Source organism: Penicillium crustosum, assembly GCF_028827405.1.
Source record: "Penicillium crustosum strain IBT 35664 chromosome Unknown utg000001l_segment0_segment0, whole genome shotgun sequence".
Classification (NCBI taxonomy): domain Eukaryota; kingdom Fungi; phylum Ascomycota; class Eurotiomycetes; order Eurotiales; family Aspergillaceae; genus Penicillium; species Penicillium crustosum.
The window spans coordinates 7,005,992-7,022,001 of record NW_026623122.1 but is presented as its reverse complement, the minus strand read 5'-3'; the positions used below and the strand labels follow the sequence as shown (position 1 = coordinate 7,022,001).

Below are 16,010 nucleotides of genomic sequence, written 5' to 3'. Positions count from 1 at the left end.
ATATATCTTGTATTGGTCTGTGCTTTACTGGAAACTACCCGAGGACCTATTACACAAATATCCGTCGAATACAACTTCGGGGGTTTCCGAATGTGATGATGATGATGGATATAATACCTATTTAGCCTCGCTGTTATTCTTCTTTTTCTAATTTTAGAGCAGTTGAGTAAATTATTCTTGACATACTACGAAACGATATATCACTTTAATGTGGTTTTTTTCACGCCGTCTACTTGTTGCATAGTAGTAATTGGGGCTCTACCTAACCTTGCTAGCCACTGTCGCCCACTCTCTGGATTTATCCAGGAAAACAAATGACCCCAAAAATGACATACTCGAAACCGGATTTAGACATGTATAAATCCCGTGACCAAACAGAATAACCTGATTGGGGAAAGAAACCTTGAAAATCAGGCCAAGACTGACCGTCAATCGACGTAAGAGATGAGCTACATACTCATGACGTCGCCAAAACCAACTTAACAGCTGGAGGCGACCAAGTAGAAACCAAGTATGATACCCCGACATTTTAGATCTCCAACCTATTTAAACAATCTACTCGGAATCAATCTGGGGGAATCTATCAAATATTTTATTTCTTATATTCCAATTCACCCAAACCATCGGAATCTTCTACCACACTATTAAATACATCAATCATATCCAAAACCATGTCCGCATCACGATTCGCTCCTCTCCTGAGAACTAGGGTCGCGGTACAAACTGCACCTGGCTTCCAGGCAATTCGCTCCATCTCAGCTACAGCCCCATGCAACAAGGGACCTGTGGATGCAACAAAGGAGACATTGAAGAAAGCGGACCGGACTGTGTCCGATGTAGCAGTCAAGGGCATCAATACGGGTGGTATGTCTTCAATAGGATCTCATTGATGATCTACATGACTTCGATTCAATGTGCAGAGACTGATGCTAACATGACTTTGCCAACAGAGAAAGCCGCCAACAAGATTAAGGATGCCGTTGGCTCTGGGGCCAAGCAAGCAAGGGAAAAGGGGGAAGAAGTAAAGGGCGAGGCATCCGAGTATGCTGGCAAGGCGAAGGGTGAGGCAGCCCAGTATGCAGGCAAGGTGAAGGGTGAGGCAGCCGAGTATGCAGGCAAGGGCAAAGGCAAGGCAGAAGAAGTACTGGGCGAAGCCAAGCAGAAGACAAAGTAGGTGATGGGCCAGATGAAAGTGAAGGCCGAAGAGGCCAAGCCCCGCATTGATCCAAAGGCTTCGACTTTGTCTGCCCACAAAGACCGGGTTAAGCTTGCATCACTTGCGATACGAATTGTAATATTATCTTCATGCTTCGTTCATCAAAATCGTTGTAGCCTGTAGCGCTTCAATGCTTTAAAGAAAGTTGAAAGCATCACTCCTCAGCTGGGAGGCAGCATGAGAACGTATTCGCGGGAACTCAAGCCGAAACGGATTACATCCTTGTCCATGACCTCCACGTAGCGACCACCGGGGATGATTTCTCCGTTAACACTTGATCCATTTGCACTCTCAAGATCAATAAGATAAGGCTTGACCTTACCGATGCGATCGCCGTATTCATTGCGCTTTTCAACGAATCGGAACTGTAGCACTGCATGTTGCTTCGAGCAGCTGGGATGGTCGAGTGGGAAGTCGACCACCAATCGCTCGCGACCAACCAGCCAGCAACTCCGTTCACTCAATTCAACCGTTTCCAGCAAGTCTTGCCCTTTGAACACATACATGCGCCAGGCTTCCTTGGAGGGCGGCTTGCGAGCCTCTGGAGGCTCATGGTATTTCAAAACTATTTCCGTACCACCCTGGACTTGAATTGTATTGCTTTCAGCTGCGAGTCTGCCAGTGGCGTTGAAATTTGGCTTCTGCTTTTCTGGCACCGGTGCATCTGAAGGGTGCGCCACATCGGTGAATGCATCGTTCTGCGAGGGGAGGGGACCGCGTCGTTCCAATGCTCGTGGTGGGGGGCTGCGTGATTTCTGTGGAGAGCGAGAGCGTGATCGCGTAGCACGATGTCTCCGAGATGATCGTCCTTCATCCTCGTGGCGGCCATCACGGTGTCGGTGGCTGCGGTGTCTGTGTCTGCGGCGGTCTTCTCTCGCTGAGCTTGTTGAGCGCTCTCTGCGCTCGCGGCGAGGTCGATCACGATCACTTCGGCCGCTGGTCCTTTCAGCTGGACTTCGGGACGATCTCCGTCGAGGGCTGTCCCGGCGAGAGCTCCGACGGTCTTCATCGCGTCGTCTTGAGCTCGAATAGTGGTCGTCTTGAGGCGCATCTCGTCGTTGGCGTTCATGGGTCCGATCCGGGGGTGAGTTCACGGAGCGCCGCCGGCGTTCGGTGTGGTCGTCAATGGACCCAGCCATTGTTGCGGTTGAAATGGGAGTGCGGGGGAAAACAAGCGTAAAGATTAAAATGTTGGAGATCTTTGGATCAACCTTGGAAAGCTCCCACACTTGCATACACGTGACCACCCCCGAAACCCGCCGTTCCGAAGGACGGGAGCATCACCTAACTCTCATTCAAAATAACTTTGAGACAAGAGCGCAACGAAGATTTTGATCGTGCTCTCTGAAGGGACACCATGTGACAATGTTTAAGAAAATCAATATTCTCCATGGCGAAAGCCTCCGACTTTTGGATCCGACCGCGGTCTTCCCGCTTTCTCGTTTCAACATCCCTCTAAGCTATGGACCGCAGGCACCATACAAAAACAGGAGATATGCCACCGCAGCAGAGTTCCCACATCAGAACTACTCATGGCCCAGTACTTCATCCTTCACCCCTTATGATGTGTTGAATCTACCCCGCAGCGCGACGTACTCGAAAAGAAACTACTATGACCTCGTTAAGATCTACCACCCCGACCGACCCATCAAAGACCATCCTCTTTTCCATCAATTAACCGCTGAAACTCGATTGCAGCGATACCGAATTGTGGTTGACGCACATGACATCCTTTCTGATCCGATCAAACGAGCGGCCTATGATCGAAATGGGACTGGCTGGATCCACACGGCACTGGATACAACAATAAAACCCGACTCACATGGACCGAATATCTATTCGAATGCCACATGGGAAGACTGGGAGGAGTGGCATAACCGCCATCAAGGGCCGCAGCAACATGTTGTTGACCAGCGCACCTTCTCTCGGCTTGTAATCCTCTTGGTGTTGTTTGCGGGCGCCCTTCAAGCATCCTGGATCGGGCAAATGAATAATGGTGTCACTGACCGACTACGTGAGGTCAATGAGAAGTCGGCGCGTGTCCTACAGGGCCGCAGAGATAGCACCGTCAAACAGATGGATTCAAATGATGCGCGTGTGCAGGGCTTTCTTATCCGGAGAGACCCCACAGGTTCGGGTTTGAAGGACCACGAACAACCGGTTTATCAAAGGGAGTTGAATCCTCGGCGCGGTTTGGATGAATCCTCCCAGGTTGGCAAAGATAGCCGAGAGCCTGCACAGTCGGTGGACTTGAAGTCGGAACCTTCGGACTTCCCCTAGTCCTGTTAAATGAGCATATGATTGCATGGCGTTTTGACTTTCTATGTGGGTTTCTGTAATTTCATAAGCACTTGGTTGTGGTCCTGGCGACTCACCTGCAATTGTCTTGGGGTTGTACCTTGGTAACGTTGGACATATTCCTAAACTGATAGGTAAAGTACATTGCAATGAATCTCAACTTCAAATTATTATTTTGCCAATAGAACAGTGGAAGCGAGATATTGTTGATCAGATCAGAGATATCTTATTCATATTTTTTGTAGATGACTAGAGGAAATGAGGCATAGCGCCACCCGAAGCTCGAAGAAGAATAAGGGATAACTGCATATGTAGCTAGAGAGCCTAGACTGCATATAAGGGAGCCAGCCAAGTGAAGTCGGAATGTGTATATTATGCCAAATGACGACCAGAGAATCTCAGTTAATGCTGACCTGCCATCTAAAGCTAACAATATCTATTGTTAAATTAATTACTCCGTAAAGTATAATGTATTGCCCCGGATTATTCATTTCGCTATTAAATTTTCCTGCGGAAAAGGGGGGCTTTGACCGTCGATATTCCCACATCGAGCGAATTTGGCGCCACAGAAGCCCCGTTGACGTCGGCGGGTCGATCCCCTCGTTCCCAGGGGGGTTAGGCATCTGCAAGTGTGACAATGCATTTGGCCTCTACAATACCCCATTCCCCGTAAATCTGAGGCTGAACAAGGGGGGGGATAGGGGGTTTGAATTCTTTGGTCTAGACCGCATGAGAACTTCTCCTTCGATCCGGATGTGCCACGAGTCGCTTTTTGGAATGTAATTGTAGGGCAGATATGAAGATACACATGGTCATGTGCAATGTGGGTACATTTCATAAACATTGCCAGTGTACACTTTTCCCGGTATAAAAGGGAGAGATTGGGGTTTGGACGAACACGGTCATTATATATTATGTACTGTTCACCGCAGCCCCGAGCGTACAGGTAATAAATAAGTAATAATCCAGGTACATACACCTGGGCTAAAATATAGGGCTACGTCACATTAATTTCTTTTTTTAGTTTTGAAAGGGGAACAGGTCGAGTTTAGATATATATATGTGTGTATGAGAAAGAGGAAAGTAAAAGGGAATATAAGGGTCAAGTGTTGAATACTATTAACATATCTATAGAATAGACTATATAATAAATCCCCCGTAATAATATAGAGTAATAAAGTAATAACCGTATATATCATTGATGTTGTATATATATAAAAAAAAGCCAAGTTTTTTATTTTCCTACGTCATAGCCCCCCAGGTGCATCACGCCCCCAGTCCACTTTTTCCTTCCTTCATCCACTCCCATCCACTCCCATATCGATCCAAGCAATGGGCCTGGTACCCGTGGACAATCTGTGTCCCTAAGTTCTCACTCACTCTCTCGAACACCTCGATATATCGGTTTCCCCCTTTGGATATTACACCGCCTTAACCTTATTCGTCTTCAACTTCATCTCTTATGATTCTAAATCCAACTCTCACCTCATATTCTAACCTTGGCATAATCTGTTTTTCTTTTCCTTGGTTCCCTTAACCACCCCCACCCGCCAACATCTGACCTCCCCCAGTTGCGCCCTAGGTCAAGCCATAAACGCCTCACATCGTTCCATCCAATACCTCAACCCACGACTATTGATATCCATTTATACCCTTTCCCCCACTCGTGGAGGTGCGAGAATGGGGGATGTCCATAGTAGGAGGAGTCCTCCATTCCCTTCGCCAACAGAAACACTTCCACCTGCGGTGCCCCAATCTCATCATATGCAGCCTCTCAGATCGCCTGGTCATCGCCCCCCACATGGTCACCAATCCCAAAAATTGGTGGATGAACTTGCGGGTAGGGTAGATGCTCTTGAGAAGTCATCTCTCCAGCCATCTCGGCTATCGCGCGGTGACTCTACAGAGAAGGTTATTGGTCTAACACCCATCACCGAGGACGCACGATCGGAAGCCGAGCGACAGGAGGATCAAGGACGGAGTTCGCATACCCTCAAGGAACTTCGGAAGCAGATGGAAGACCTCCTTGTATACCAACAGATGCAGCAAACCCAACCACATCCGTCCCAGAGTCAACCCGTCTCCACCTTCTCGAATGATACTGCAAGAAAGAGACGTTTGTCCAATACCTTGTCCAATACCTCAACGGAGGCTCCTGCCCCCATCATGCATACCTCCGCAGGCTCGGCAGGTTCAGCAGGCACAATCAAAGGTGTTCAGACAGAGACACCTTCTGATCGCAAACCAGCACACACGCCGTCCTATCCTTTCCCACATATTCCACACATCCAGAACAAACAAACCAAAATGGCGGTTGAACCAATAGCGCGTGGGGGACCATTTAGACTGAAGCTCCCATCTGAGAAATCTCAATCGCCAACACCAACCTCCCAAACTCTGCCAGAACCAAAAGCTTCGGAACCGCGTCCAACCTTTCTTCCCGCTCATCATAACCAAATCCAGGAAGATCCGAATTTCGTCAGTCCCAATTTATATGATCTGACACTTCAGCTGAATGCGGACTCGGGGCTTGAAGCATGGTGGTCCAACCTCATTGATATATTGCAAACGCATTATGGGGCCGAGCGGGTGTCACTCGCTGTCCCTGGAGATGTGACTGATTTGGAGAACGTACCATGGGGACAAAAAGCAATTTTTAACCAGAACGTCGATACATCGTTGCATGAACTTCAAGCGCGTCACATGGAGAAGGGACCGTCAACGGAGCAACCTCAGCCACGCAAAAACGTCACACAACAGAAGACGGAGACAGTGTTCCAGCAGGCTAAAATGCCTGGGCCTTCCCGGCCATCCTTATTATCTCGGCATTCATTCGCTGGGTTTGATAAAAACAAAAGCCACACCCCTCACGATCCAAACCAGCCACAAGTTTCAAAGATAAATGTCAAATCCGAGAAAAAGCACGTACATATCGCTTCTCCAAACCCGCCATGCACAGACCATTTGATGGGAGAGAACTCCGAAGACAAGCACGATACAATCGACAGTCTCCTCGGCAGTATGCGGCAGGCTGTCTTCCCCGTACCTAGACCATTGGAGGTAGAGCTAGACCCTCTCATCAAGCGCACGGGTGTGGTCAGGTTATTTGGGCGTACTCGTCCCACCATTTTAACACGTGAATATACAGAGAGCGCGCAACATCCACAGCGTTGGACCGAGTCCGCCGACAGTCCGAATGAGATGGTTCAAATTACTCCTGATGCCGATGGTCCTGGTGACAGGGGAATCGGGAGTGTACCAATGCAGCAAGGCCTCGGTGTCAGTGGATGGAAACAGTACGATGAATACGAGCAGATTCCGCAGTCTCCGTGGTCCCAGTCCCCTGCTCCTTCGCCCGCTCCTCGCACACATGCAGAGCACAATCCGTTCTTCACAAACCATTCAGTCGATGAAGGAGCTTTCTCCAAGGATCCGCCTTCACACGACTACTCTAATAATCTTCCACTAGAGGCCATTGGGATCGATCAATCCAAGACCGTTATCCACATTCCTCTGTTGCATGGTGGTCACTCTGACCGGGATTCTTCATCGACATTGAGATTCCCTGTTGCCGTTGTATCGATGTTGTGCACAATCGTTCCATATCCTCCTAACCTCAGGCAATCGCTTTCATTTCTGATGCCGCATTTGACAACTTCTTTCTGCTTGGCTCAGCGATATAGCCAGCTTGAAAGACAACTCTCATCCAAGGTTGAAACTCCCCGCTATGGTCATCTTTTGGGTCTCGGGGGCACTTTCTCGGATGCAAGCAGTGAGTTAGAGCTTGTTGCAGGACTAAGCGGTCACGTCAGCTACTCTGTTGGTGACAACAACAACTCAATGTCCGCGCACACGAGCATCACTAGCCCTAGTGACCATTCGTCTGTAAAGTTTAGTCCAGCTGTTTCTGCTATGGGGACTCCTGGATTTGATCTTGGGCATATTGGATTCGGGTCCGCAAACCAGTCTCCCGGAGTGGCTTCACGATCGGGCGGAGAAGCTGCTGACAGCTACTTCAATGTCCCTCAAAATAAAAATGCCCGAGACAATGCATCCCAAAACAGACCACGGCTTCTCAAGTCGAAGACCACCAACATTGATTCATCCACGCCAATTTCTCCTGACAAGGTAGCCTGGAAACCAGCCACGAATGATGATAACAACCTACACGATCAACCTTTTTACGTCGCCTCACCTTTGCAAGATACCAGGCCGCCCAATGTCCTTTCACCAACCCAGCAATCATCACGCCAAGCCTCTACTAACTCGTTGTATGCTCAACTCCAGCGGGAGCTCCCGCGCCCATTCACCGACACGATAGCCCAGCTGATGCTTAATTCGATCCCATTGCATCTCTTCTTGGCAAAACCACAGAGTGGCGAGGTGATTTGGACCAATTCCAAGTTCGATGCCTACAGAAGAAGCCAGCACCAGGAGCAAAAGTTTCGGGATCCTTGGCAGAACATCCATAGCAGCGAGAGTGAGCATGTGCATATCAAGTGGGCCAATGCCTTGCGCACCGGTGCACAGTTCACAGAAAGAGTGCGGGTCCGAAGATTCAATGATGAATCGGCATATCGCTGGTTTATTTTCCGGGCCAATCCGCTGTTATCATCAACAGGAGAGGTACTGTACTGGATTGGCTCTTTTCTTGACATCCATGAGCAGCATATTGCTGAGCTTGAGGCAATTCAAGAGAGGGAAAAGTTTGCCATTGATGCAAAGTATCGTGCATTCTCCAACTCGATCCCTCAGGTTGTGTTTGAGGCAACAGAGAACCGCGGATTGATATTCGTCAACGAGCAGTGGAATCTGTACACTGGTCAACCCCTCGAGGAGGCACACGACCTTGGCTTCGCTAAACATGTTCACCCTGATGATCTCGAAAAGTGCGGTGAACTCTCTCTCAACAAAACATCGCCGAACGCGGACCAACATAAAAATGACAGCGGGCCTTTTGAGTTCATGGTCGGGTCAGCTCTCGATGAACTTGTGAGGCGGGGCATTGCTTCGTTGCAGCAAGACGAGAATGGCCGTGTATTCTATTCTACTGAGATCCGCCTTCGTTCTCGGGGTGGCGATTTCCGGTGGCATTTGGTTCGTGTAGTACGTGTCAAGACCAGCAGTTTCGGGAGTGAGGAAGCCTCCTGGTACGGAACATGTACCGACATCAACGACCGCAAAAACCTCGAAAGAGAGCTTAACAAGGCCATGCAGCAGTTGAATCACCAAATGGAGTCCAAGACAAAGTTTTTCAGCAACATGTCACACGAGATCCGAACCCCGCTCAATGGAATTCTTGGTACTATTCCGTTCATCCTGGATACGCAGCTTGATAGTGATCAGAGGCGAATGCTGGATACCATCCAAAACAGCTCCACCAATCTTCGCGAGTTAGTTGATAATATCCTTGATGTTTCTCGCGTCGAAGCTGGCAAGATGTCAATGGTCAAATCCTGGTTCCACATCCGATCAATGATCGAGGATGTAATCGACACCATCGCCTCACGAGCGATCGATAAAGGTCTCGAAATCAACTATCTTATAGGTGAAGACTTGCCATCGATGGTGATTGGAGATCGGTTCCGAATCCGTCAAGTCCTGATCAACCTTCTCGGAAATGCAGTCAAGTTCACTGCTCAGGGTGAAATCCACATCTGCTGTGACATGTATCGGGATCCATCTGCAAATCCCAACGACACCCAGGCATTCATGAACTTCGAGGTCGTGGACACCGGAAAGGGGTTCAGCTCCCAGGACGCGGAACGACTGATGCAGAGATTCAGCCAGCTCGGAGAAAATGGGACACAGCAACATGCAGGTAGCGGCCTGGGGCTTTTCCTGTCGAAGCAACTCGTTGAAATGCATGGCGGCAAGCTCACCCCCAGCAGCAAAGAGGGTCAGGGAGCAAAGTTTTCTTTTAACGTCAAGGTCGATGCCCCTACGCCACCTTCCCCTTCCGAACAGCCCAAATTGATGCGCCAGAATTCAACTGCTTCGAGAAGGCCGGCAAACTCGAGAACAACCTCTTATCAACAAGCACCTCCTCTAGCTCCCAGAAACTCCGATTCATCCGGCAAAAGCTCCGACACCACCCTTTCTGCCTCGTCAATTACATCCTCTGCTCTCCCGACCCCAGATATCGGCCCCGCACCCCTGTCGCTTCCATTGGAGCAGACGACCGCTTTGGGGAATATGCCAGATGCAGTCTCGAATCCGAGAGTTCAACCTGCCGTTCCAAGGCCCGACACACAGGGTGGCGTTGTGTCGCCTACGTCTCAAGCGTCTGCCTCTTCGGATACACCAATAGGACCAGCATCTGTGCCCGTGCATGGCCCTTTCTCCATCGTAATCCTATGTCCGCTCAAAAACTCCCGGCAAGCCATAAAGCAGCACATTGAGCAGGTCGTCCCTCATGAGATCTCGTTCAAGGTCACCACGTTAGTTGATGTTGATGAATGGAAAGATGCGATGCACTCTGCTTCCGATGCCCAACCTTGCACACATATTGTCTTGAACCTTCCAACTGATGATATCTTGGAGGTCATTCAGCACATGTCAGAACCTGCCTTGGATCCCGCGCCCGTCATCGTCATAATCGCAGACCTTTACCAAAAGCGCCAAATCAGCTCACGGGTCAAACAGCTAGCAGCTTCAGGAAAGCAGGTTTTCATTGTGCCGAAGCCTGTCAAACCTTCTGCTTTCTCAAGTATTTTCGATCCCAAGAGCAAGCGCGAGCTGAGCAAGGATCGGAACCAAGACATGGCGCGCGAGATCAATAACAACTTCAAGACCGTCTCCAAGATGGTCAAAGAAGTTTTGGGCAACAAGGGTTATCGAATCTTGCTCGTCGAGGATGACGAAACCAACCGAGATGTAAGTTTATCTATGGGAACGTCGTTGAATCGATTGCTAACTCATATATAGGTCATGCTGAAGTATTTGGACAAGATCAAGCTGATGTCGGAGACTGCATCCAATGGACTGGAATGCACTAACATGGTGCTCTCTAAAGAGCCAGGATATTATTCTCTCATCATCGTGAGCTTTACTGTACATTCCTTCTTCCCACACAAAGCTAACCGCGTTGATTCGTAGTGTGATATCCAGATGCCCATCAAGAACGGTTACGATACCTGTAGAGATATTCGTGACTGGGAACAAAAAAACCATTACCCACAGATTCCAATCATGGCTCTTTCAGCAAACGCAATGACAGATCAAATTGAAAACGCTGCTCGTGCAGGTTTCAATGACTACGTTACCAAGCCGATCAAACACAATGAATTGGGCAAGATGATGATGGGCCTTCTCGAGCCCGGTCGCCCACTCATGCTTCTGCGAGACCGTCTTAACCCAGACCGTCTTAACCCAGAACAACAACAGCCCATCGCTACTCGCCGCTAGGGACTTCCCCGGGTCTTTTCCTGCCCTAGCAATCTTCACCCCTTACATCTTTGCTGCTTTGATAGCATGTCTTTGTTTTAATATTCCCTTTCTTTTATATATGTATATAGCCAGACGTATCCCACTCCTCCGGATCTTGCATCTGATATTTTTACGATGGACCACGGAGTGACGTTTTGGTGATTCATTTTCGATGGAAATGTCCTGTCGGATTTGGTGGATTGCACAGAAGAGCCATTGGAAGCTCGCCAAACGTGCATGAAGCGTGCTCGTTTACATTTCAGGGCTGATCCCACCGTTTTGGAAGTCCTATTGCGACATTTGCATTTGCACAGGGTCAGGAGGGCATCTATCCTTCCCTCGTTTTCTTTACTCTGTCCATTCAAGAGTACAGATGCCCTCCGCCCTCCGAGCCTGTGCATCGTGGCGTCAGTGCTCTAATTCTCTCTCGATTTTGGGTTTACCAAGCAAGCAGAATCCCTCTTGTTTATGTTTCTTTTTGGCCTTTCTTTACTTTCTTGTGATACCAGATTATGAGCGCATGGCACCTGTCTATTTTCTGGATCTGTATTTGTTAATAATCCAAATCTTTTTACTTTCTTTCTCTGTGTCCTCTTTCTTTTCTGGGGTTTAATATGCTTTCTGCTTTGGCGTTTGGACGGTGCATGGAACAGGATGCCAGATACTTGGGCTTCTCATGGGTACTTTTTTCTTATGGGCGTTTACAAGGTTGGCATATATATCGTAATTGGATCACTTGCTACGATCTAAAACAGCCAAGATCTCATTATCAAGTACTGTCTTTATCTGCGTGGATGATAGTAGTTGAGGTTAATGCGGGCTATTAATATAAACCATTAAATATGATGATTAAAAGAGGCTGAAAAATACTCCAATAAGGTACCATTAGGCACCACAGGTACATTGTAAAGACCTTGGGAGTGTACGGCATTATAAATCAATGTAAAGTCGACAAATAAACCAATCAGAAATAGTATACGAGATGAACTAGACCCTATACTACGGAGTAGAGTGATAATTCCCAAAAAGGGAAAGCGAGTGAGTTGGCCATGGCGCATGTGGCGGTGAAGGAAGTAGAAAATCCCCGCAACCCCCACTTGTGCGCTGGAAAAACAATAAACGGGTTGGATTTGGATTGATCTTGGATTTATTGAATTCATTCGACTGCAGTCTGGGATTTGAATTCGAATTTGGCATATTTGAAGAGGCAAAGGTCGTGAACATGGTCGATTCAAACTTGGAAACACTTTACACACACTACCCGGGTAATCCTAGAAAAACACAACACATTAATTGAGCGCCATAGTCAATAAAAGCAGGCACAGATACAATTCTTCTCAATATTCGGACCAAAACAGCGGGCTCGTGTAACCTTTACAAGGAAACTCTGTTGGCATAGTACCTATACGGAGTATTAACATTGGAAGGATCAAAGCAACACGCCTTTGAGTCTGAAGGCTGAGTTAAAGGAGGGGCGGATCAAGACTGAGTTGGTGGAAAGACTATGGCGAAGAGCGAAAGGATAAAAAAAATTGTATGGCCCATTTCAAGCCGAGGTGTGCACTGCGCGTCATTAGTTGCCGTGCTGCCCGATGTTAGCCCTGGCCGAATAAGAGATCGAGCTCTGCCATTTTCAGCATAAAGCAAGATGAATGGCACCCCTGCAATATTAATCGAATCAGGGTTCTTGATGACAGATTGGAAATGGAAGAGGGTGGTGTCACAGGGTTCCTCGGTAACATTGTGGGTTGACGGGGCACATCGTGAGTCGTCAGGCTGTAAGGCATGGAGGTTGGCTTTTAGGCACAGTGATGCATCAACTAGCGGGAAGAAAAACGAGAACAAGGAGACTTAGAGCCAGCAAGGCAGATCCAGATCCAGTTTGGAACACCCGGACCTCGAAGGATGTGCCCTGCAGTCCCATTTCCTTCCCACCTAGTTGGGCCTGCGTGGTGTTCATGTCAGCAAGTATCTGGGACCAATTATGAAGGGTTGTGGGCGGCACAGCATTTTCTCATAGAGTATGTCCGACGGGGCTTGCCGGATGGCTTCGCTTTATCATACAGGCCCCATAGCTATCGTCAAGCAAGTCATCGACCATCTGCATAGAGTGGGGGCCAGCTGCGTGCTCTCTTTCCACATTAATGGGCGTCTAGAGCGCTTGTCCATGCAGCAATTCCCTTTGTTCTGCTGCCAATGGATCTGCTGGCTATTGGTGGATTCGTGCGAGAAGGGGGGGCTTTCTCGTCGTTGTGCAGCAATAACAGCCGCATGCAGGCAGACGAACAGAGGGACGGGGATCAATGTTCACTTTGTGTTTTTTGACTTCTTTGTCTTGTCGTTCGACCTGGACTTATGGCGCATTGGTCACACCACTTTGCCTTTTTGCCCATATATTGCCGGGATGATTCTTGTTAGAACCTTGCAAAGGAAGCATGGGCTCACTGATTCGGGAACAGTTTCGAATGTCAATCTTTCTCACGGTCCTTTAGTTCATGCAGTGGTGTCCAACAATATCCGTGTGACCTGGAATTGAATGCAGCGATCCTCATTTTTGGGCTTTTGGGCTCCGATCCCAAAGATGATGTAAGGCCGCGAGACATCCCGATCTTTTGGGTTTTCGCGGAATGGCGTATTTGACCACAACCATACAACTTCAACGTTTGTATATGTATAGAAAACCGATAAACTAACCATCGTGTTAGACTTGGACAGTTAGAAGGGGAAATATGTCATACCGGTTCTTGTGTAGTTCGTCTTATCTTTGGGGCTTTTGTTGAACGAATCAACCTTGATCGTCCTCTTCCCAGCCACCGAATTTCTCAAGAAAAAATCCAGTCTAATGGGGACGAGAGAGGGGAAAATGAGATAATTGTGAGAGAGGAAAAGAAAAAAAAAGTCAAGAAAAAGTGGGCGAAGGAAGGATGGCCAAGGCGATATTTATATCTCACCTTCCCACCAACTCCACTCATCCTACTCTTTTCAAACCCATCTTCCATGTCCTTTCTAGTCAATTCCTGAACACATACAGTCCACGCTTTGGCCCCGAAAGTTAGACCAGGAAGAGGGGCGTAGATCGAGACCGGATTTGCACCACGCCGCCATGGAATGGCGGAAACCCTAGTGGAGGAAGGCTGGCGTCCTCGACCAGACAAATTGAGTCTTTTTTTCACTCTGAGCGGGGTCAAGGCGTTTCAAGAGGCAAATAGGCGGGCAGATACGGAGACGTACGTGCAGACGGAGCTCGGGGATTGGGGGTACAGAGAGAGGGGTGCGAGTCAATGTGCCCCGAGTGGTCCAATGGCTCCTTCGAGGCCTTCGCAATCCTTGCCATCACACTCGCCTCCACCAGAATAGGAGCATCCGCCGGACAGAAGACTTCCCGCAGGAGGTTATAAAATCTCCCATCTGGCCCGGGGGGGGATTGTCTTCCTTCTTCTTCCTTTCCCATCACTCCGAGTTAGGCCCGTTTGCACATTGTTCCGTATCCTTTCCATCTTCTTGATTCATCTTACTTCAGTGAAGTCCACTTGAGCTTCATACTTCTTCTTTACTCCAACTTTAACACTTGCTGTTGTTGCAGTCAATCGTCGTCATGGCCACCCAGCGTCACTATTACCAGCCTGCTGCCTACCCATACCACCATGCACCCTCCAAGGCGCCGGCGCCAGCATCTCTCTACCCAATTTCCAGAGTTTCTGGCTCCCCACCAGACTTCTCTGATGCAAGCACCACTGCCGGTAGTCGTTCCTCTGGCGGGCTTACCTTCAGCTCTGCCGGCGAGTACGACTCCAGCTTTGCATCGTACGCTGGCGTCGATGTCGTGGAGGTCCTGAGCGACCGCATGCAGGACGCATTTGATCCGACGCCATTGGACAAGGGTTTAGCACGACAAGCGCAGACGTGAGTTTCCCTGGAACACTTTCTCAGCATTCGCAATTCCACCCCCGCAGCGACCACCACCAGGAGATGGCGTTTCACAAAACAAGCCAAAGCAAGACATGCCAAGTTTCAGAAACACCAAGCTAACAACGCCTACACGCACAGATCTGGGCAGTTGAACGCAAAGCAGCAAGAACTCCTCGAGCTACAAGCTCTCGCGCAACGCCGACTGAAAGGCGCACGGGCGAATTTCTCCGAAGGCCTAAAAACCGCACGAGAGACAAAGCGCGACCTGGAATGGACGCAAAAGCGCGTCAGGTAAGCGAATCCACCTCTCCATCCGGGCAATGTGGTACGATGGACGTGCAAGTTCCGCTCCGCTCCGCGACAGGGGCTTCCGCTCCGCCGGTGTGAGCTTGGCACGTGCACGTCGATCAGCGCCGTGCCTGCGGCATTAGCGCCGATGAGAGTGCTTCTAGAAGGCTGACACACGTGGCTGGAAATAGTGCCCTGAAGACTAAGGCTGAGAAGGCTCATCCTGAAGAGTACCGTCGTGCTTCGAAGAAGTACGCCTATGATGACTACTGATTGGGCCTTGTTTGGGCTGCGATGGGTTGCTTGATGACTGATATGATGGGGTAACCCCCCTTGACTTGGAAAAATTGGGATCTTGGGATGGATATGGGGTTATTTTTGGATCTTGTAGCTTTTTCGTTGGGTTTGGCGCGCTTTGGATTCTTTGGTTGGGTCTTTGTATATCTTGGATAGGTAATTTGTGTCTCTTTACGTATATGTAGTAAAGAGCGTTCTCTGAGTGGTATTGGTTTTACCAGTTTTTCCGTATGGCCTAATAATTGTTGCCTTGGAGGCCTGTAATATGAGGCCTTGAAGTATGCCTGGATCTCTCTGGGGCCGTAGAGCACCGTTGACAGTCGTATGGTGTACTGTTGTGTTACTGCGAGTTTGACGTTGAAGACTGATGTATCTGGCCGGACACACTAAAACGGTTGTTACTTACATGTACAATTCAATACGAGCTAAGCAAACGTTGAAATTCAAAAGGGGTTTAGATACTCGATCTCTTGATTTATATAAAAGACCTGTAGTGTTTTGGGCTTGAGTGTTTGCAAGTAGTCAACACAACCAACTAGCATGACCCCAGCCTCTGTATGAACATGGAGCGAAA

General features: G+C 48.8%; 5 protein-coding genes across 5 annotated transcripts; 4 read left to right on the top strand and 1 right to left on the bottom strand.

The window, feature by feature from the left end:
- Positions 1 to 665: 665 nt before the first annotated feature.
- On the top strand, positions 666 to 1,201 carry N7487_002662 (uncharacterized protein). The gene is made up of 2 exons (XM_056870409.1): positions 666 to 864; positions 951 to 1,201. The coding sequence occupies exons 1-2, from the start codon at positions 672 to 674 to the stop codon at positions 1,172 to 1,174; spliced, it is 417 nt and encodes a 138-aa protein (XP_056735193.1). The 5' UTR covers positions 666 to 671; the 3' UTR covers positions 1,175 to 1,201.
- Positions 1,202 to 1,377: 176 nt separating this feature from the next.
- N7487_002661 (putative FHA domain protein SNIP1) lies at positions 1,378 to 2,355 on the bottom strand (the record flags this gene model as incomplete). The annotated part of the gene is made up of 1 exon (XM_056870408.1): positions 1,378 to 2,355. The coding sequence occupies one exon, from the start codon at positions 2,353 to 2,355 to the stop codon at positions 1,378 to 1,380; it is 978 nt and encodes a 325-aa protein (XP_056735192.1).
- A 226-nt stretch (positions 2,356 to 2,581) lies between these two features.
- On the top strand, positions 2,582 to 3,496 carry N7487_002660 (J domain-containing protein; the record flags this gene model as incomplete). Its single annotated transcript, XM_056870407.1, has 1 exon — positions 2,582 to 3,496. One exon carries the CDS (start codon positions 2,582 to 2,584, stop codon positions 3,494 to 3,496), a length of 915 nt encoding a protein of 304 aa, XP_056735191.1.
- A 1,782-nt stretch (positions 3,497 to 5,278) lies between these two features.
- On the top strand, positions 5,279 to 10,921 carry pkhB (putative sensor histidine kinase/response regulator; the record flags this gene model as incomplete). Its single annotated transcript, XM_056870406.1, has 3 exons — positions 5,279 to 10,390; positions 10,442 to 10,555; positions 10,613 to 10,921. 3 exons carry the CDS (start codon positions 5,279 to 5,281, stop codon positions 10,919 to 10,921), a joined length of 5,535 nt encoding a protein of 1,844 aa, XP_056735190.1.
- A 3,616-nt stretch (positions 10,922 to 14,537) lies between these two features.
- Positions 14,538 to 15,412, top strand: N7487_002658 (KxDL motif-containing protein; the record flags this gene model as incomplete). The annotated part of the gene is made up of 3 exons (XM_056870405.1): positions 14,538 to 14,845; positions 14,990 to 15,142; positions 15,331 to 15,412. 3 exons carry the CDS (start codon positions 14,538 to 14,540, stop codon positions 15,410 to 15,412), a joined length of 543 nt encoding a protein of 180 aa, XP_056735189.1.
- Positions 15,413 to 16,010: the final 598 nt, after the last annotated feature.

Excerpts from the sequence above, each read along its gene's own strand:
- N7487_002662 (XM_056870409.1), top strand. The coding sequence starts at position 672 with ATGTCCGCATCACGATTCGCTCCTCTCCTGAGAACTAGGGTCGCGGTA. Across the intron at positions 865-950 it reads CAAGGGCATCAATACGGGTG|AGAAAGCCGCCAACAAGATT; the intron begins GTATGTCTTCAA and ends CTTTGCCAACAG.